Here is a 21731-nt window from a genome sequence, read left to right as displayed (position 1 = left end):
ACAATCTTTCCATTCTGTGTGATGTTATTTTTCTATTTTGGAGCGCAGTCAGGTCTTGACCTGTGCTTATGGTATCGGCATTATAATTGTTCCGGACCAAATACAATTATCATTATTTATTATTTATTTAATGACTTAGGAGCGCGTCATGGCATTCCAATATAAGTATTATAATGTAGTATAATAAGTTGCTTTGTATTGCTTGCACTATCTGAGATTATTTTTATATTCAGACCTCGTATGTCTATGGTTCAACCGCCTGTGCTGCTCTGATTGCATTCTGCTTGGAAAATTGTATTGTGTTTATCTAGTGTTGTTGATATTCTTAGTATATTTCGGTAATTCGAGAAGACACCAGCTCCCGTACCTTTTAGGGTTTTGGAGCCGTCAGTGTATATCCTAACTTCATTGATTCCAGAGCAATCTTGCGTTTCCGCTGTAAGCTGGATATTATATCTCCAGTCGAAGATGTGAACACAGGGAATTCTGTCGATGGGTGCCTCGGTGAGAGGTATTTCTTTTATTAGGATTTTGTGCAGGATCGTGGAATGTCCTGTCTCCTTGTTTTGCTTCTATATGCCGTTCTTACCTTTAAGTCTTAGAGCGGCTGCTTGCGCTTCCTCCTGAATGATGAGGTCTAAAGATCTAAAATTCAGAAGGTTCTCAAGTGATGTCGATGGAATGGTTCTCATACAACTAGTGGCCGCTATGCTTACTAGGCGTTGCAGGCTTTGGAGTTTTGATCTTGGTGTGGATAGTTGTGTTCTGTGCCACCACACAAGTGATCCATAATAATATGTGTAAGAGGGCCATATAACTGACGTGTAGAGCCAAAGTGTTATCTTTGGGTTGAGACCTCATCTACTACCAATGAGTCTCTTGCACTGATGGAATGCTATACAGGCCATTTTTATTTTGTTATCGACATGACTCGTCGAGTTCAATTTGTTGTCAAAGGTGATGAGTTTTGTTTATAAAGAGTTCTGGTGGTTGGAGCTCTTGTAAATTCTATAATGCACTTATTAAGTACTTTTATTGACAACGTTAGGCACTATGAATTCAATTATATGTTTTACTAGTAGATGTTCACCATTATTTGTTGAAACTATTAACTAAAGTTCTTTGATTTATAAACTACGACATTATTTTTTCCTTTAATCTGACGTTTGGGCTAAGTTATATCATTTTACACCAAATAATCAACCAAATTATTAGTTGCGATTTTCAAATGTTTTTGATCTAAGTAACTTATAACATTTTACACATGTACGAAACTTTTGTGGTTAATGGTATTAGTCTAATTGAATCATTATACACAAAATAAATAACCTTTTGTCTTTTACTTTTTGTGCTATAAATTAAGTTACATTCTTTTTCACCAATCAACAATACATAGTTTTTTTTGTGTATATTAATATGAGTCATCTTATATTGTTAATCACAAATTCAATCTAAACAACTTCAATCGTGTCAAAAGTAGTAACACGAGTCATACCTCTTGACACAATAAAAAATTGAAAGAAGCCTCCGGTACACTTTGTTAAAAGTAGACATGTATCAATATACACGAAAGAAAACTCAAAATTGGTTCACAAAGCCTTACTTGTATCATTTGACACAAAATTATTTTCTTTTCTATACGTCGTAGAAACATACCGATTAGATACAAAAATAGCTAATTTTTCAGAGATTCACATTATGTTACAAAGTCAATTTTGATTTAAGTCGAGTTAGATCCCTTTTCACTGGGGGTACAGAATTTATCATGGCTATTAAAAATCGGTAAAGAAAGTGGTTTAAATTAGTCATTACCTCGGGAGGAAAATAAATACTTATTATTTCCATTCTACTACTACAACCTACTCTTTCACCATTATCTAGGTGATCTGGTTCTCTATTCCAACCTACTTACATCTGAAAAAAAAAGTTCGGGCCATCCACTAGCACCTAACTTCTCCAGACCTTGGTTTATGGTAAGCACATAACGCACTAACCGGTGTTGGCAGACTACGTCCAGCAATATAACTCGGCGTCACTCCGTCCGGCAGTCCAGCAGACGTACCGCGGAACTCCGCCTCCGGCCCGCCGCCCTGTTGAGACATACTCGCCGAGGCCTGTTGCTGACGACTACGATGATGCTCTTATTCAGGGACAGGTATTGGATTATTTGTTTTGGAAAATGTTCCACTTGTGGTCTAAACTGAATAAATATTTTTTATTTTTTTATATTTTTGCATTAATGAAAAAAGAAATCTGAATGAGAATAAGCTTCAAAACAGATGCTAATAAAAGTATTATTATAATGATTTTTAAAGTATATTAAAGACTTGATTTGTTCTAATATGAATTGTGTGCAATATTTACAGATAAGCAACCAAAACCAGTACCAATCACCCATACGCCATTCTACAAGGTGAGTTCCTTTTCATTTTGTTTTTAATTAAATTTCTTATGACAACACAACAACACTTAGTGATAGCGATGCGATTCCTAACGAGCCTGTAACTTGCGTACCAGGGGCGATGGTAATGAATTGGGCTATGAACACATACCGAGCAGCGTGCGGACGACTATATACGAAGCAACTTCTATAAGCACCACTCCTTCTACTACGACTAGCACAAGCACTACCACGCAACGTTCTACTACCGCACCCTACACTGAGGCAATGACCCCGTCTCGATATACCACAACAAGGTACTACAAAAGATCTCCAAAATTGAACGCATCAGAATCATCAAAGCTTATATCATTGCATCAAAATTCATTAACAATCACGTGTCATCTACCATTATTTACATTAAAATCTCATCTATTAACAACCTTTAAACACACTTCTTAACATTTTAACCTCTAATGTTTCTATGACTAATACTATTCGTACTTCTGTCGGTTTGAAGGTTGTTAATATTAACATGTAAATAGTTATCATCGATATCTATTACGCTTAAAAATAGATAAAATTGACGGCTTTTGTGGTATCTTTATTTTCCGAACTGAGACACAAACAAGTTTTCTATTTTAATTTTCTTTCTTCTGCTTCAATAATTTAGTTCAAAAAACAAAATCTTTTTATATTTCTGTATATCCTTACGCGTCTGTTAATTATATAGTATGTAGCTTATATTTAGAGAGCTTGAATTAGAAAGTTTTTTTTGCTTTGTATTCAACAGATCACCTACAGATGAAAATCCCAAATCCCAAGAACCTAATCCCTCACAAAGCCCTGCTGACGGGTCTAATTCGTCAATCCAATCAACTCCTACGTCAGTTATAAACCTTTCTTCCCTTGCAAAACCTTTTGAAAGGACTGACAATACGCACAGGTTAAGCGAGACCATACTTTCGACTGAAAAGACTCCGACTTCTAGACAATCTTCTCGAGTAACTAACAACAACAAAGTATCAGTGGATGCGGTGAAACCTTCTTCTAATGAAAATAAAAAAGTTGTGTCATTAACTACTGGTTTTTCTATTAGGCGAAACTCAAATAATACTAACAATCCTTATACGTTGACTGTCTTAACCCGACCCATAGATGAATACAGTAAGTCTAGAAGGAGAACCAAAGTTACTGAAAACATCAAAAATAGAGGTTTACAGGCTAGCAGATACTATTATGAAAGCGAAAACAACAAAGATATCGAGGAACCAAGTGCCGCTTTAGATTTGAGTGAATATCGCAGTTCTTCAGAGGCAATCACAACTAGAAAAGATTCTAGTCCCGAAATAATTAGCGAAGAGGTACCTTTATATACACGACCAACCGTTCGTATAACGGCTAAACCAAATGTGCGAACTACTGAGCCAACTACAACTTCAGCACCATCAACCAAATATTACCTCAAAACGGTTTTACGGCGTCCATCCCCATTTACTACTAACAACGGGCTGAATGTTGATTCCACAGAAAACTCAATAAATACCGAAGCCTTGATTGATATTGCTCTTGAAAATTCTCGAGCAAACAACCAAGAATATGTACAACCAACACCGTCATTAACTGAAAAAGATTTTGATGGTCAAAATGACAGATCTGACGAAACATGGGACGAGCCAATAGTGTCGCCTTATAGAGCTTTGAATAATTTACGAAATACTTATGACAATGAAGATAACTATATTCCGGAATCTACATCTACCACCACTTCTACAACTCGTGTAACAATTCCTCCTCGACGCACAGAAAAAACACGATCAAAACCATCTTATTATACTTATCGCGTTTTAGACGAAGTTGTGCCTGATCAAACGACTGAAGTTTTTGGTAGCACTGTAAAAAATGTTCTTAAAGCGTTCTTTAATAACATAGTGAGTACACCTACACCCCGATTATTGAATGAATTCTCTATTACCACACCTAGAACTACTCCTCAACCCGAAGAAAAAACTGTAAATATTGGTTTCCAAAAGAAAAAGTTGAAGTTTGTAAATGAAAAACCTTCCCGTAATAATGTTAAGAGAATTCAAATCATTACTGAGCCGAGTATCAATAAATTCCAATCCTCAAATGATGATGAATATAGTTATACTGAACCCGCGTTTAGAAATGATTTTACATCGACATCGACATCAACCACAACCACAACCTCTTCTCCGGCCCCAATTATTATAACAGAACCACCCACCACTCCAACTATGCTCGAAAGTTCAACTAATAATGAATATCGTAATGTTCTTAGTAGTCGATTTTATGAGACCGCTTTTGACAGCTTTGTTCCAAGCAAACCCGAACCACCAAAGTCGTATAAATTCCAAAAACTTTTAGAAGAATCTCCAACTGAACCTTCTAGTCGTGATAGTTTCTCTTTTATTGGTTCCGATGACGTAACGACCAAAGTATTCAATAAAGGTACTAAATCTCCACCTGAAATCGATTGGAACCGACCAACTAACAAACTTGTAAGCGAAATTGCTTCGACTACAAGCACTACGAAAGCGACTTCGACTGCTCGAGTTGAACCGACATCTTCGACTAAGAGCTTATCCTTCCCTACTCGGGCCTCGCGAGTCAATCCTGCCATAAAGTTGGCCGCGACAAACCCTGGAGGTGGACGCAGGAGTTACCAAACGCCGTCCAATTGTTCATCAGACAACAGTCTGCAAGCGAACCCAAAATGCAACGAAATCAAATATCAGAGGTACAATGCTCGCCGGCCAGTAGTCTAAGCCTGATCGATCTCATAATTTATTTATGGAAGGTGGAGGCTTCTCAAGTCCTTACTTTCTGCCTCGCGAAGTAACTAGCATGAATCCTCATCGAATCGTTTAATGGCACCTTCAGCTGAACTCTGTCGCTTAACATTCTACTCTCATTGGGGGACTTCTTGTCGGTTGAGTTTGAAAATTGTTAACTCCTGACGTGACCATTTCCATTTCCTGCACTCGATTGGCTGTTTGTACATAATTATGTTTTATAGTTAAGTTGAAATTTTAAATAAGCATGTAGAATTATTTAGCCACTGTCGATTAGATATTTGAAAGTTCCTCAATGTAGTCTTTCCATTATACTATTTATTTATTGCACCACATAGCAATCCATTATTTACATTTAAGTGCACTGTATTCACCAGCATAATTTGTAGTAAAATATTTGATTCAACACTCTTCTTTCTAATGTAATGTAGCATGTTGTAAACTGATATCTTCGTAAAATTTGTTATGTAATAGTAATGTTATAAAATCAAACAATTGTAAGTTTTCAATTTCATAAAAGTGCTTCATACAACTAATGTACGTATAATATAATTCATTTATCAAAATAATGCCGTTTTCAGAATCATAAAGGCAAATGAAAAAGGACTAGCAGCTTGATCTCTAAAATCACGCATACTAACTGTAATGTTTTTGATGAACTGGTTCATTTTTATTTAACTATGTTTCAGGCCGACTAATACAAGAGGACGAGGCCACGCACACTATTCAGCTGCTTCGGATGCGCCTGCGCCTATTCCAAACAGAGGAACTCCACCAACGTTAGAAATTGATCAGAAATTACACCCATTACTCGAATTCACTCTTACACATTCACTTAATTACATTGCTGATAGTGACATATTTGAACTCAAAGATAATTTTGTGATAGTATTTTGCTTTTAGTTTTATCATTCATCATTCATGACAACACTTAAAACATAGGGTGAAAAATATTTAAAATAATTTGAACTTTCTTTTGAACAGCCGTAGCCGCCCTACTTTAAAGCCATCCACGGCTATAGTATCCAAGAGCACTGAGTTTGTGGACATCTACGCTCACCCGCCGAGTAGACCAGCCCCGGTCTATCCCCAGCCGACACCTGACAAGACAGCAGCGAAGTGCAGAAAAGACGTTTGCTTATTACCGGACTGTTACTGCGGAGGAAAAGATATTCCCGGTAAGTTCGATAAACAACAGGCGAAAAACATCTGAATTCTGGTGAAATTGTCATTTCATAAAGCTGTATATTCTCGTTCTAAAAGTATTTGTGACGTAGGAAATTTGCCCGTCAGCGACGTTCCACAAATGGTACTAATAACGTTCGACGATGCTGTCAACGATTTAAATAAAATGTACTACGAGGAGCTCTTCGAACGTGGACGAATCAATCCCAACGGCTGTCCAATTGCCGGCACTTTTTACGTTTCCCACGAATGGACAGACTATAGTCAAGTCCAAAACTTATATGCAGATGGCCACGAATTCGCGTCACACACAGTATCGTAAGTTGAAGAATAACCAGAACATCTGCTTTCTGGATTACGACCTCTATTTCTATCGGTAGACCTTATTAATTTGGTAGCCTTTAACATTCTTGGCCATCTATTTCCGATTTACAGGTATAATCTATGGATCTGTACTTTCAAGAAAATACTAATGTTTTTATTTTATCTCTTTTCTCTTCCTTGCTTCTTCTCATATCCTACCTTTTCTCTTTCTTCCTTTTTCCTGGCACGACTTGAACACGCCCAAAAACCAAACGCACAATCACTATCAACATCCCGCAACAAAACAGGTGACTTACCCGTGGAGACGGTACCGCAAATCGTTCTTCTGACATTCGATGACTCGGTAAACGACTTGAACAAGGGCCTGTACGCGGATCTCTTTGAGAAACGCCGCGTGAACCCTAACGGTTGTCCCATCTCGGCGACGTTCTATGTGTCGCACGAATGGACTGACTACAGTCAGGTCCAGAATCTGTACTCCGCTGGACACGAGATGGCCTCACACACAGTTTCGTAAGTTTCAACACTGGGATAAAACATTACTGCACACACGTTTTAACGATGCACAAAATATGAGTTTTGACTGAATTTATGACAATTTGACGACTTTATATTCTTTTTTCTTTGTACTCTTTGCGTAAAAGAGATAAGTTTACTATTTTTTCAATCTACTTTTTACTTAATTTCCTAAAAGCTTTGGGGTTAAATTAACATTATTGATACGTTCTTCTTATTGATTTTTTAAACTTCTTACTAACGACACAGTTTTAATACTAATTCTATAATTATTGTGATGGTAGATACTGATGAAAGAAATACATTTTCAGCCATAGTTTTGGAGAACAGTTCTCCCAAAAGAAATGGAACAGAGAAGTGGGTGGTCAAAGAGAGATTCTCGCTGCATATGGTGGTGTGAAACTAGAGGACGTTAGAGGTATGAGGGCACCTTTCCTCTCAGTCGGAGGCAACAAGATGTTCAAGATGTTGTACGATTCGAACTTCACTTATGACTCGTCGCTGCCGGTTTATGAGAATAGACCCCCGAGCTGGCCTTACACGCTCGACTACAAACTTTTCCATGATTGTATGATTCCTCCATGTCCGACTAAGTCTTATCCAGGTAAGAAAATTACTTGAAGAAGAATGAATAAGATATTGCTCATGTGTTGCCATCTCACACTTAATTGTGTTACAGGAGTTTGGGAAGTGCCTATGGTGATGTGGCAAGATCTGAATGGAGGTCGTTGTTCCATGGGCGACGCTTGCGCTAACCCACCTGATGCTGAAGGCGTATACAAGATGATACTGAAGAACTTTGACAGACATTACACTACCAATAGGTAACTTAAGTGAATTTTAAAGCATACTAATATAATGTGACAAAATAAGACGAAAGAAATGTTTCCTAATCTTGAAATCATTGTCCTTTTCAGAGCCCCATTCGGTTTGTACTACCACGCTGCGTGGTTCGTCCAGCCACACCACAAAGAGGGCTTTATCATGTTCTTGGACTTCATCAATAGAATGCAGGACGTTTGGATTGTCACCAACTGGCAAGCCCTGCAGTGGGTTAGAGATCCTACACCTATCTCCAGGATCAACAACTTCCAGCCGTTCCAGTGTAATTACCAGGTAAATCTATGATTTCTATCTTCTATTTCAATTGAGTGTAGATTCAAAATTGATTAAACAAGTAAAGCCTTTGAGGTAGAATGTTTTTTCGACAGTCATCTATGAGTATGCGATGAAATTAGTATTAATACTATTCCTTTGTTTTCAGGACCGGCCAAAGAAATGCAACAACCCTAAAGTGTGCAATCTATGGCACAAATCTGGGGTAAGGTACATGAGAACGTGTCAGCCCTGCCCCGAAGTGTACCCATGGACGGGTAAGACTGGCATCAGGTCTTCACGCATCGACAACGACATCGGCGAATAAGCTTACCCATAGACAATAACAAATACAAATTGTGCAAATGATGATCCTAAAACTGATTAGAATACAATGGATCAACGTAAACTAATTCACAGTAGAATTGTTTTGTCACCAACTAAAGAGTGCCATTTAGATAATGATGGTCACAAAGCAAGCTTTGACATTCTTGACAGTCTCATTGTAAATTGGTATAACTCTGTCTCGTGCTAAGTCGTCCGCCACGTGATTGTATTGGAAACTGTGATATTAAGTGTTTTCAATCGTCTTGAGTGAAGAATGTGTCAATATTTTTAATTTTATACATGCATGGTTTTATTTTAAGGAATTTTGTGCAATGTTTTTGCGTTTTATGATTTCCTATTTTGTGTTTGGTTAATACCTACCTATTTAACTACATCCCTATGAAATACTCTGATCTGATACACATTTAGTTAAGTTTAATGTTTAATATCGTGAAGTGATACTTTATTGTCTAATTTTTCAGCACTTGCAATAGTATTAAAATTTAACACAATGTACTTAAATCAGATTACCATTATCGATAATGTTTTAAACAAGAGCCATATTGAATTTTAGAAATTATTTTCTTGTAATCTTGCCAGCTTCGCGGTTGACACTGCCTTTTTTTAATTTGTAAATATGTATTAGTTAATTTTAGTTTATAGATATTAGATAAAGTTTACATTGTTCTTTAAAAACAATGATACCAATAAAGTAATCTCATGTGATTTTTCAAATAATTCAATACATATTTTTTGAATCTATACCAAGCTAAAATATTCGTATAGTTATGTAGACGTCTGTTGAAGCATCAAGGTTGATGTAGCACATGTCTACGTGACTTTTTGGTATACAGTTTAATAATGCAATTTAATCCTTTATTTGAGTCATAAATACTTTCTCTTGATAATGTTATTGATGACTCAGCAAGTGAATTTACTACTTAGTTAATTACTCTTTAGCTTAAATCTTTAGTACGCTATAGCTACTAAAGTTATTGGAAGCGCTTGCTACAACTCTATTTAAAATTAATCTAGACATTCACTATTTATAAGTCCTATTATTGTAAATATTAGAATAGTATTTAAAATTGGTAGTTTCACTTTTGTAATGTTTCGTGATTAGACATTTTTTATTTTATTTTTACTCGGACGTGACTATTGGTAAGACCTTCGGCGATGAGTCTCAACTGAACTTTTGTATAATTCTAAAGGAATCTCTATTTATGTACAATGGTTGAAAAATTGTGACCAGTGCTGATAAATAAAATGCTGTAAACGAACTTGTCATTTTTTATTTACCCATAATGGAATAATAAAGTAATTTTGGTAGCTAGTTCTAGTTCAAGGTGATGATAATGAAATTTAATATTAATAGCAAAACCCAGCAATAGACCTTCACGTGAGTCTTGACCGTCGACCATGACTAGGTTTGGTGTGCAGTTGTCATCAAAAATTCAATTTCAATCATAACACCTGCTCTGGCATTTCGTTCACCAAGGTTAGCAAAAGCTTACATAAAAAGCTTATCTTCATCAAGTCAGAACATTAGGGACCGATCGTGTCACAACATGACACGTTTAAAATGTTTGATCGCAAACATTTTTATTTTTGTTTCCTTCGTATTGTGTGAAGATGTTGAATACTATCCATCTCAGGCAGCCTTAAACAGTTATTCAAATATTGCCAAAAGATCTGTAAATGAACCTGAGTTGGAAAAGGGAAAAGTTGCAAATAACATAAAGTGGAGACATTTCAATGAAAACAAAAACGAAACGCAAGAAGTAAAAACTAAAAGAGCGGTGGACCCAATATTCCATGGTCATCCAAAAACCAGAGAGGAGCTATGGAATGAGCGTTTCTTAAACAAAAGCTCAGCATTTGATCAAACACCCTCCTTGATTAAACTTATTCATAATATTACGCTAAGATACTTGAACGATTGCATTCCTGTAATTCTTTACGATAGCCAAATAAAAACACGAGAAAGTTACTTGTTTCAAAATTTACTTAAAGATTTTCCAGTATCTTATGTTCATGGATACATTGACGACAATAACAAATTAAAAGAACCTGAACTACTAATACCAGTTAAGCAGTGTCTTCATTTCATAGTATTTTTGACTGAAGTAAAAAGCAGTGCAAAAGTTTTAGGGAAACAGTCTGAAAGCAAAGTTGTTGTTGTGGCTCGGTCGTCGCAGTGGGCAGTACAAGAATTTTTAGCAAGTTCCTATTCTAGGGTGTTTATTAATTTACTTGTCATTGGTCAAAGCTTTAAAGACGACGATGATAATTCACTGGTAAGTATATACTGACCTCAAAATAATACAATAGGTAATTAGAAGTGATACTAAATCCAGTTCTTCTGCTCTTAGGAAGCACCATACATTCTGTATACACACAAACTGTATACAGATGGACTAGGTGCTAGCCAGCCTAAAGTTTTAAGCTCTTGGACACATGGAAAGTATTCAAGAGACGTTAATTTATTTCCACCGAAAATGACAGAAGGATATGCAGGGCACAGGTTTATAGTTGCCGCTTCTAATCAACCACCTTTTGTTTTTCGGAAGTAAGTTTAAAATGACTCACATAAAAGTTTCAGTAGTAGCTTTAATGACTCCAAAAACTGTATCCCTTATTTCAGAATAAAAACTGATCTCGACGGTGGGAATCCCCGTGTGATTTGGGACGGAATCGAAATGAGGTTACTTCACTTGCTAGCAGAAAGGAATAACTTTTCGATTGAAATCTTGGAACCTCAGGAACCTCATCTGGGGTAATATTTTGAGAAGTTAAACTGTCAGATTTCTGAACTAGTTTCCTTAAGTGTCAGATATTTAACTGAAGATGCGATACAGACTGCCTTGTTATTAGGTTTGAATAAAAATATTTTTGCTACCAGGTCCGGAGATGCAGTCACCAAAGAAATTGCTATGGGTAGAGCTGACATTGGAGTAGCGGGAATGTATCTGACAGTCGATCGAACCAAATCCATGGATATGTCTTTTTCCCATTCTCAAGATTGCGCCGTGTTTATTACTCTCATGTCTACTGCTTTACCCCGGTACAGTATTATAATATGAGTAGTCAATAATATTGCTAATATTTTGGTTAGGATCGATATTAATTAAACCTTAATTTCACAGATATCGGGCAATTTTAGGGCCATTCCATTGGCATGTCTGGGTTGCTCTTACATTCACCTATTTAATCGGCATTTTGCCTTTAGCATTCTCCGACAAACATACTCTTCGACATCTTTTACACAACAGTGGTGAAATAGAAAACATGTTTTGGTACGTCTTCGGAACGTTCACCAATTGTTTCACGTTTGTTGGGAAGAACTCTTGGAGCAAGACTACTAAGATTACCACTCGACTTTTGATCGGTTGGTATTGGATATTCACTATAATAATAACCAGTTGCTATACTGGTTCGATCATTGCATTTGTCACGTTACCCGTTTTCCCTGAAACTGTGGACACTATTGAGCAGTTGATTGCGGGGTTTTACCGCGTCGGGACATTAGGTATGAGATAAATAATAATTATTTAATGGTAATGTATAACAATATACAAATAGATACCTACATTTTTCAAATTCTTTTTCAAGATCGAGGAGGTTGGGAAAGATGGTTCTTCAACTCATCAGATGCAAAAACCAACAAACTTTTCAAGAAATTGGAATTAGTTCCGAATGTAGAGTCGGGAATCAGAAATACGACTAAGGCGTTCTTTTGGCCGTATGCCTTTTTGGGGTCTCAGGCTGAATTAGAATACATTGTTCAGTCAAACTTTACTGCAACAAAGTGAGTATTAGAAAACTGAACGGTAGTAGTATTGGTAGTTGTGTCTTTACCTGTAACCACCCGTGTAGCTATAATAAAATTAATATGAGAAGAAAAAAAAAGTATTTTTTTCATTAAGGTCAAAACGCGCCATGCTCCACATTTCTAATGAATGCTTCGTACCATTCGGGGTGTCAATGGGCTTTCCCACCAATTCCTTGTATTCTGCAAAACTGAGTGGAGATTTACGAAGGATGTTTCAGAGTGGTATTGTTGACAAAATTGTTGATGAGGTTCGATGGGAAATGCAGCGCAGTGCTACGGGAAAGCTATTATCAGTAAGTAGTTATTCTGTGGTCTAATCAATATCCAGAGATAGAAGGGAAAAAAAATAACTGATTTTGCGTAGAATGTTACATTCTAAGAATGTACTACACTACACATTCACATTGTTCGGGTAAAGCAATACTTATTTTTACTGCATGCTTAAATTACCAAAATCTTCAAAGTATCGTTTGTCTCTGACATTGAAATTACTTCTTGGTTTTTATACCGAATTAGTAAAGGTCTATTATTACAAGATTGATAGTATTAGAACCATGAAAACATTTTTCATTACAGGCTGGATTAGGATCGCTCAAAATAACTTCCGCTGAAGAAAAAGGTCTGACTTTAGAGGACACCCAAGGCATGTTTCTTCTGCTTGCTGCTGGATTCCTCATGGGCGCTTCAGCACTCGTCTCTGAATGGATGGGAGGCATCACAAGACGATGTCGTATTGGAAGAAAGAAACCTTCCAGCGCCAATTCTAAAGAAGAACTAATAACCACTCCTGATTTAGAGAGCGAAATTAAAGTCATCTCAGATTGTACTGAGAGTAGACTCAATTTTGATACTAAATGTTCAAGTGCTTGTTCAAGAGATACACTTGAAGGTCAAGTTATAAACGTGACTGAAGAAAATATTGTGGTGCATGAGACTTTGGATGCAGCAACATGGGATTCCAGACGATCTAGTTCGGTGGATTTGGATAGAGAAGTGCAGGAGATATTTGAAAAGGATCTGAGGAGACGAAGAATTGTGACAGGTGACATAGAGGAAGCGGCTGAAGGGAAGAGAGAGCCAACGGCATCGAATGGAGCATTTGGAGACCATCTTAATTAGATTACACCAAGTACAATTTTAGATATTTACAAGTATGCAACTTATGCAAATTTTAATAATATAGTTTATTGTGCCTATATTATAGCCACCACAAATTACAATGAAATATTATAATAATTGCATTTCTTTTATTTTCCTCTCTATTCCGCTGGGAAGATCTATGAATAAAATTAAACACAGAAATGACATCCAACTCTTTATTATCCTTCGAACAGTCATCAAAATAATTTATAACAATTTTTCTAACACTGTCGATAAACATTAATATTTCATTCAGCCACTGAGATGTTCCATCCATCGTACATAATATTATACACTGGGCATCAACTCTGCCCGACACAGAAACACAGGCGCCGTAAGACCTAAGTTAATGCAATATTTGGCCCGGCCTTATCTTAAAAATAATTATACATTATGACTTAATTCCCAAGAGGCACCCTGACATTGGCACCTCTTGCATTATCAGTAAAAATATCGATAAAATACAACAGATTTTGCATTACTCGTAAAAATCAAACGAAAATATACCTAATACCTACCTAAGCATTTTGTTATTATGTATTGCACAACAGATGTTACGAGAAATTAATATGAAATCGACTTGAGTATTCAATAAGGATATGTATATTTCTATTCTATTTGGGTTGTTCTTAAGCTGTGAATCAATAGCAAAGAGAAGGTCGCGGTACATAATATCTACGGTGATGAAATCATCCGATTTCGAACGTTTTACTTATGACTATAAACTTCCATTAAATGCAATGAATTACTCGTCCTAAAGGTAATAACTTAACTGAATAATGTTAACCGTTTGCTATTGGAACACAGCAATTAAATACGGGTAAAACATACACAAAAGTAGGTACATCTAAAACAAACCAAGCAAACTCTTTTTACAATAACACACACAACACGGTTGTGCGTTTAAATAATATAGTTTATTAATTAGAACTCATTCCCGATAGCAATACTCACAACCTCGGAAATAATGCTCCCAATACCAGCTTACGGTTGATATATTTTATACAAGGTAATTCAATATAATAATGTGCATGTGACGAAGATAAAGCATAACACTTATCATGCTTCTATTTAAATAATGCCACATATTCCTTCAAGTACCATCTATTTTTCATTATAGGCTGTGTACGCATAGAGCCACAATCATAGATCGATTTTGTGCAAATCATTACGAATATTTTAGATTATAGTACGTATAATAACCGGATTATCAAGTAGTGCATTCGTGATAGGTATATAGGTAACAACAATGTAAGTATGCATTGTAAATAAAAGGCTGAACTTTAAAATATATTGATAAAATTTCAAAAAATCGGAAATTTAGTAAACATTCGAAGTAAATTTTAATAGAAGCAGTAAATAACAGATCGCGGCAATTTTAGCGACGTCAAATAGACACGATTGAGCAAGTCCTAGAACGAAGCACACGACGCCAAAGGAACGCTTAGGAACGAACGACCGAAAACTATTTCGAATAACGCAACAGTAGAATTTCAAAATACAAGGATTTTCAACAGTGTATGTAATTATATCACATTAACAATATACCGCCGCAGCCTACAAATGTAGAGCCGCGGCAATGCTAACATTTAAGGTGTACTTACATGATTTCATAGTCCCTAAAATGGGTCAACATTCATTATGATCCGGTATTAAAATATTACTTCATTTACAAACTAATCGTGTACTTATTTTACAATGCGAAAATACATTTTCTTATTCGTTCAGACTTTTGAACTTCAAACGGTAATTCCCTGTACAAATTTTAACAAACATACATCAACATTTTGTTACTGTGATTTGAAGGATTAATCTAATGGATTTTACTTCTATGTTGCAAATTTTGTTTATTCTTATTATTAGATTTATATAGTACAATCACATAGTTATTTTTAAAACAGTTATACTGTTCTCAAAAAGTGATAGGTATAGCGCCAAATCTAGAATCGGTATGACCGTAGATTCGTCTACAATAGTGTGGGTAAATATCATCAATACATTAAACATTTAATAAGGTAGGTAGTACATCAACATTCTACGGTCATAACAATTTAACATTTTTATTACGACTTAAAATTATCAGGAAGTGAAAGTATACCAAAGCAAAAACTGCTATCATATCAAATTGGTATAAAATGGTACATTTAGGCACTGTGAGTAAGGCATCTACAGTGAGACGATATGAGGGACAGTGGAACTAAACGTAGAGGGGAGTGAGACTATTATGGACTAGCAAAATCTAAACTAACAATGCAAAACAATACAAAATAGATGACAGGTCAGACTACACGGATGAACTGGGGTCAAAAGTGACAGACTACAAAATCACTACAATCCAAAATCATTAGACAACATCATCTAAAAATAGGGCGGATTGTGATATAGTGCTATACCAAAATAGGTACGTCTTTAAATATATTTTTGTAGTGTGCATTAAAGCTGATATTATTCCATATGTAGACAATACATATTGTTCATCGTTACTATCAACTACATACGTATACTCTAATTGAAAATAAAATGCAAGAATCTTCAGATCACACTAACAAAATAATAAAATGTACTAACAACAAGCATTATCTTCTTATATCCATTATAGCAACTAGATACACCTGACTTAACAAATACAATACATGTTATGATATTTTAAATTGACTCGACAATTTGGTTTGCAAATGAGAGGATAAAACTTTAATGAGAAACAAAATTGTAAATACGTTCTTTATTTTCAGGGGCACTACAATCAACAGCGAATGAAGAAGACGTGAAACTTGTATACGACAAGTTTCAGTTTTCATACCATTCCAAAATTTCAACTACGTAAAACACGATATGCAAAATTGTACCACTATTGATTGATGTGCCTTCTGAACATTACAACTATATAGAATTACGTAGTGATTTAACAAGCTAAGACATGTGATGTCTAAGTGTCTATTGAAAATAATGTGTATTCTTCACTGTTATACCATCAAAAGATACTAAGTGAAAAATATTTTTTATGATCTCTAAATTTTTTATACATTATCTGTGTTTCTTTACTTAAGACTGCTTAGAGTGCGAGTGTTATCATAAGAAATTTTAAAGCTTCGTGTGGTACTTTATAATAGTCATCTCTAGCTAACATTACCTACTTACATACATAACATTCGTTCTTAACGGGACGTGTATACATATTATTATGTAAATATCATATGCTTTTCATGTATAAATATGTCAATAGATAAAGTAGATTTTACAATACATAGATTTATTATCTTCTGTGATGACACTACGCTTACTAATTTACAAGATTCAAGTTCGGATGTCACACTATTATAATATTTTTAAAATGGCACAAAAAATCTTTTTAAAACACTAACACATAGTCAACAGTTATTTTTTAAGTCATATATCGCACTTCACACTTCATAGAATTTGTTCATCGCGCACTTCTCCGTCCGGCCGGAGTTCACTGATCCCGTAGAGCATACTTCTGCTAAGTCCATAGTCACTAATTTAAATTGACTAACTTTAAGCTAAACAGACAATGGCACGGATTGCACATACAATGATCTATATACAGAGGTTCCAAAAGGTCAGAAGGGTTGCAGCTATCTTAATTTAACATTTAATAGTGTATTCACATGTGCAGATACAATAACATGGTTAATTACGTATAATAGAAGGGTAGTGTAACCAACGATTAGATTTTCCACAAGTTTGTTCGTGTGTGTGAAGTTTAGTCACAGTTCACACGTGCCGTGCCTTGAGCACCGTGTTTGATGCACCTTTCAGACCGTGTTGTTCGAGCGAGCACCATCGAGACCGTTCGGATTGAGGTCGATAGTGATGTGCTCTGGCCGGATTCAGCAGTGCGGGTGGAGGGGCCTCGGGTAGGGACCGAAGGCCTCGTAGCCTAGCTATGTGGCCCAACCCTCGATCCGTTGCCGCTTTGTGTGGGGCTGCTCGTAGTCGAGAGGGACGTTGGAGTGCCGCATGTCCTGCCCGGCCGGCGAGCCCATGTTACTTGACGTCACTGAACCTGGAAGAATATGAGGCTTTTGAGTATAATTATCCTGATATATCTGAATTTTTTTTAGTACCATGCAGTTTTGTACGTATACGTCGTATTGTTATTAGGCATCCACAGACAAGCGCCATTAAGTCATCTAAAGATATAAAATATCCTCATCATGTAAATTTACATCAAAGCTATGTTGCTGTTAGTGGCAGTAAATGCCTACTGATCTGATCTTTAATGATGGTGCCTCCGAATGAAGCGCTGCGTTGTTAATTTACGGTAGGTAGGTATGAATAGTTAATTAATGTTTAGACTTTTTCTGAAGCGTCCAATGGGTGAATTGAATCTTGGACTAATCCATGCAACAAATCATGTTGAAAATAATGATTATTACTTACTTAGAGTGAAAACCTCGTAAATGCATTTTTTCATTTATGCATAATTATGCATTTTAGTCAATCTTACGGAATATAACAGTTCTGGATATAAAAGCGGGTTAAAATTAGGTACATATAATTAACAAAAATAATATAGAAGCTGTCGTACAAAAATGTTACCTACAGCGCGCAGTCAGTTTTATCTTCCTCCTGAAAAATTACTTCTTTTACACTTATGAGGATTTCACTCTATGGCGTGGTTATGTAACTTATTGTCTAATATTAGTATCCAAAAAACCACATACCGCACATACCGTCAATGACACCCGATAGATGCGCGGGCTGCGGCGCGGGCGCGGGCGGCGGCGCGCGGTGCATGTGATCCGGCGCACGCGGCGGCGACACCGGCTCCGCTTTGATCTTCACGTTGCTAGGCGACGACGCGGGCGGCGGGGTGCCCCCTCCGCCGAGAACTGGCAAGCTGCTACTGTAACAAGAGGAGAGGACTGTCAATAAAGAATTAAATAAAACTATAATCTTATTTGCAAGCTTGAACAAACTCTGACTCTCCTGTTCAAAAAACCCCATGGGGAGAGTGTATAGGTATTTACTGAGCAGGTATGTACCATCCTAGACTGCATCTCACTTATCATATTAATAAGGTGTTCGTTCGTTCGTTTCAGCCAAATGACGTCCAGTGCTGGACAAAGGCCTCCCCCAAGGATTTCCAAAACGAACGATCCAGGCACCACCTGCGACTCTCACCAGATCGTCGGTGAGGTCATCAGATGTGATTGCAGTCAAAAACCATCATCGAAGTACGAGTATCAGCGACTTCAAGAAGAAATCGGAATATGGTGCTCTTCTATCTTTAATTGATTCCCCTTAAAAGCTCTATCAGTGGACTTATTTATCTATTTATGGGCTGTAACAACTGATGTCGTAATCTATGAGTAGTCTGCCATTAGTTGGTATTTCTTATTACATTATTTGTGAATATTCGCTAAAAATGGTATTGATTAATAATGATGCAGACTTTCTTATTTTCTTATTTAAATATCAACTCAACTAAGTACGAGCAAAAAAGCACTAGCGGTATTGAAAATTTAACTAATAATCTACCTGTATTTTCCTAAAGGCATAAGTTACTTACTATGACCAACATGCAAATAAAAACATTATTTATCATCTGTTTAAACAACATAATGATGATAACTTTACGTGATCAAAAGACATTTTATCAGAAAAAACATTAATTAGGCCCGCCGGCCCCGACCACTGATATAGTTAATTTATGTAGGCGTTTATCTGTTTGAGTCATTGGCAGCAATTCAATTTCTTTTTAATATCATTTATTATAATATTAGTAAGTTAATGAAATACTTAGGTGCTTAAATAGGTATAATAATATTGTAGGGAAAATTAATTATTGTAAATAATAAATAAATAAATAATAAATATCCTTGGACATTTTACACTGCGCCTCTAGTCCCAAACTAAGCAAAGCTTGTACTATGGGTACTAGACAACGGATATAAACATACTTAAATACTTTTTTTTTGTAAATACATACATATTATACATAGTAACACCCAGACCCGTTACAGAAATTAAAATTCATCATTTCAATTTCTGCCCGGCCGGGAATCGAACCCGGGACCTCTCGGCATAGTAGTCCGTTCTGAACCACTACACCAAACGCCGACTAATTAACTTGTGTTTAATATTTATTCGTACTATGCATAAGACCTGTTTGAGAGCCATTCTAATCTCGTACAGGCTGACGTCCGGGATATCTTCGGTGTAGTGTCGGGTCAGTCTAGCTCTTGGGTCTTCGGCTAGATTTGTGACAGGTGTACGTACACTCGTGTATAATTGTCCGTAGAACTTCTCAACCTCTTCCAATAACTCAGGCCCCGACGAGATGTCTCTGCCATCCTCGGTCTTCAGCTTGGTCAGTTGACTTTGGCCAACAGACAGATCCCTAGCGAACACTTTAGAGCCTTTGTTACGCTCAATCGCCTCTTTAATACGATCTGTATTAAATTGGCGTAGATCGCGAGTCAAAGACTTGGAGATCTGACCTAGGACTATCCTATATGTATACATTTTATGGATTCAAATTCCAAATTGAAAATTACCGAACGATACTCATATCAATAAGGCATCTGGATTATAAGTTTTGATAGAGCAAAGTAAGCTTTTTCATGGAACAAAAAATCGAACCTATCTTTGGAAGAGCAGGTACTCGTAGTATGATTGATTTGAAATCAAATGCAAATTATTTTATAGCGTGTTCCAAATAATATAGCTGTGTCAGTCTCTCGCTGTCTCTCCCATGACGTCATGAGTTTCATGGCGTTAGTCACGAAAACTGTTGGCGTAACACAAAGTAGCGATTTTGGCAACTTTCCAGATGAGCTTGGATTTCGTATTGATACAGATCTCATGTTTGTCTTTGGACATTTCGAGATTTGTATAAAAATAAACTGCTGGATTCTACGCATTCTGCTACGAATTTACTAAAAATGAAAATTCGATTTTTATTTCTACATGAATGAACTACTACTCGTATGATATGATAACTTCTTCGACTATGTCAAACTAAGATTATATTCACCAAAAATCACCAGCGAAAATAACGCCATCTCTGTTTTTCCCGCAAAACTCGTTATTACAAATCGATGGCAGTTGCAATCGGCAAGTGAAAGTAAATCAGTACACTACAAGCAAGCGGTAGCTAATTTCAAACGACATCGCAAGTGCTCCGGTAGCCGTGATCGTCTAGTGGTTAGGACCCTACGTTGTGGCCGTAGTAACCCAGGTTCGAATCCTGGTCACGGCAGTGTCATACACTGTCACGGGCGGAGCTATGTTTTTGTTTTTATTTGTAAAAATATTGTTTAAAATTTTGTTGTGATTTTTAAAATAAAAAATATGCAAAGATAGAGATCTGAACATTTTTACACAGTGGTAGCAGAATTTCGTTTCATTATCATACTTAATTTATTTTCTTCATCAGCTCTAGAACAATTAACGGTTGTATTACCTATTCAAAGTTTTTTATCTCCCTAATGCATTTCAGGTTAATTACTGCCCGCAAAAAGTCTACAAGCGAAGCGGGTTCTTTATAGTTTTTGCATACACAGTTCAATTTGGGATCATTCGTGCGGAACACTACATTTCCATTGGTCACACTGCTGCCCCGGAAGATCTGAGAGAACCTTGTATTTCTTGCTCTTTTCCCTACAACTACTTATTTACTAGTATTTTGTAAATTCGAAGATAAATTTGTAAACAGTTGTCGATTTGGAACAATCGAGTTAGAGTAGTTTCAAAATGATGTCAATATTTTATTAAAAATAAATCTAAAATTTTTTGAGGTATGATAAAACAAATACTGTCCATTTCCTTCTACTAGGCATTGTCTTAAACAAAATATTTATCAGTCAAATACTACAAATTATTCGAATTTAATGACGAATATTGTAGGAATTACCACAGCGCTGTAGCGTCCTGAATATTGTTACAATATTTTACCTAAATTGGTTTGAGTCATCTAGCCTTTTGTGGCGTCATTGTAGTGGGAATTGTGAGATATAATAACAGGCAAAATTCCTTTCGATCACTGCTTATATTCTTTGTTTACTTTTGTTTGTTTACCTACCTATACATATAGTTCAATATTATTAGTGCAACATCTGTGGTCATTGTTTTATTTGTTTTAAAAATAGTA

The 21731-nt window shown here is 36.2% G+C and overlaps 3 protein-coding genes and 1 non-coding gene across 16 annotated transcripts in view; 3 read left to right on the top strand and 1 right to left on the bottom strand.

The window, feature by feature from the left end:
• Positions 1 to 9923, top strand: part of LOC135085521 (mucin-2) — a 133286-nt gene extending 123363 nt beyond the window's left edge. For 2 of the 7 annotated variants that reach the window (XM_063980730.1, XM_063980334.1), the window contains 11 exons: positions 2007 to 2155; positions 2367 to 2413; positions 2518 to 2697; positions 3174 to 5141; positions 5886 to 5975; positions 6181 to 6374; positions 6993 to 7218; positions 7533 to 7825; positions 7901 to 8045; positions 8139 to 8337; positions 8486 to 9923. In XM_063980730.1, coding sequence (XP_063836800.1) covers positions 2007 to 2155; positions 2367 to 2413; positions 2518 to 2697; positions 3174 to 5141; positions 5886 to 5975; positions 6181 to 6374; positions 6993 to 7218; positions 7533 to 7825; positions 7901 to 8045; positions 8139 to 8337; positions 8486 to 8644 — 3650 coding nt within the window. In that variant the 3' untranslated portion in view covers positions 8645 to 9923. Of the gene's footprint in view, positions 1 to 2006; positions 2156 to 2366; positions 2414 to 2517; positions 2698 to 3173; positions 5142 to 5885; positions 5976 to 6180; positions 6375 to 6473; positions 6700 to 6992; positions 7219 to 7532; positions 7826 to 7900; positions 8046 to 8138; positions 8338 to 8485 lie in introns of all 7 variants that reach the window. The other 5 variants (XM_063980473.1, XM_063980402.1, XM_063980538.1 and 2 more) reach the window with 5 other exon arrangements.
• Positions 9924 to 10211: 288 nt separating this feature from the next.
• LOC135075139 (ionotropic receptor 21a) lies at positions 10212 to 13678 on the top strand. Its single transcript, XM_063969490.1, has 8 exons — positions 10212 to 10940; positions 11016 to 11212; positions 11288 to 11419; positions 11546 to 11707; positions 11790 to 12172; positions 12256 to 12451; positions 12570 to 12768; positions 13052 to 13678. Exons 1-8 carry the CDS (start codon positions 10212 to 10214, stop codon positions 13592 to 13594), a joined length of 2541 nt encoding a protein of 846 aa, XP_063825560.1. The 3' UTR covers positions 13595 to 13678.
• A 99-nt stretch (positions 13679 to 13777) lies between these two features.
• Positions 13778 to 21731, bottom strand: part of LOC135086014 (myocyte-specific enhancer factor 2) — a 69385-nt gene continuing 61431 nt past the window's right edge. For 3 of the 7 annotated variants that reach the window (XM_063980820.1, XM_063980888.1, XM_063981074.1), the window contains exons 8-9: positions 18301 to 18482; positions 13778 to 17639 (exon numbers count right to left, since the gene is read on the bottom strand). In XM_063980820.1, coding sequence (XP_063836890.1) covers positions 17518 to 17639; positions 18301 to 18482 — 304 coding nt within the window. In that variant the 3' untranslated portion in view covers positions 13778 to 17517. The remainder of the gene's footprint in view (positions 17640 to 18300; positions 18483 to 21731) is intronic. The other 4 variants (XM_063980968.1, XM_063981105.1, XM_063981042.1 and 1 more) reach the window with 3 other exon arrangements.
• Trnah-gug (transfer RNA histidin (anticodon GUG)) lies at positions 20769 to 20840 on the top strand. Its single transcript has one exon. It is a non-coding gene; the product is annotated as a tRNA-His (tRNA).

Source organism: Ostrinia nubilalis, chromosome 1, assembly GCF_963855985.1.
Source record: "Ostrinia nubilalis chromosome 1, ilOstNubi1.1, whole genome shotgun sequence".
NCBI lineage: Eukaryota > Metazoa > Arthropoda > Insecta > Lepidoptera > Crambidae > Ostrinia > Ostrinia nubilalis.
The sequence above is the reverse complement of the archived record's forward strand: the minus strand, read 5'-3'. Positions and strand labels throughout refer to the sequence as shown.

Bases quoted from the DNA above. Each gene is read 5' to 3' on its own strand.
- LOC135075139 (XM_063969490.1), top strand. From the start codon at position 10,212: ATGACACGTTTAAAATGTTTGATCGCAAACATTTTTATTTTTGTTTCC. The intron at 10,941-11,015 runs GTAAGTATATAC...TTCTGCTCTTAG, and splicing joins ACGACGATGATAATTCACTG to GAAGCACCATACATTCTGTA. The intron at 11,708-11,789 runs GTACAGTATTAT...TTAATTTCACAG, and splicing joins ATGTCTACTGCTTTACCCCG to ATATCGGGCAATTTTAGGGC.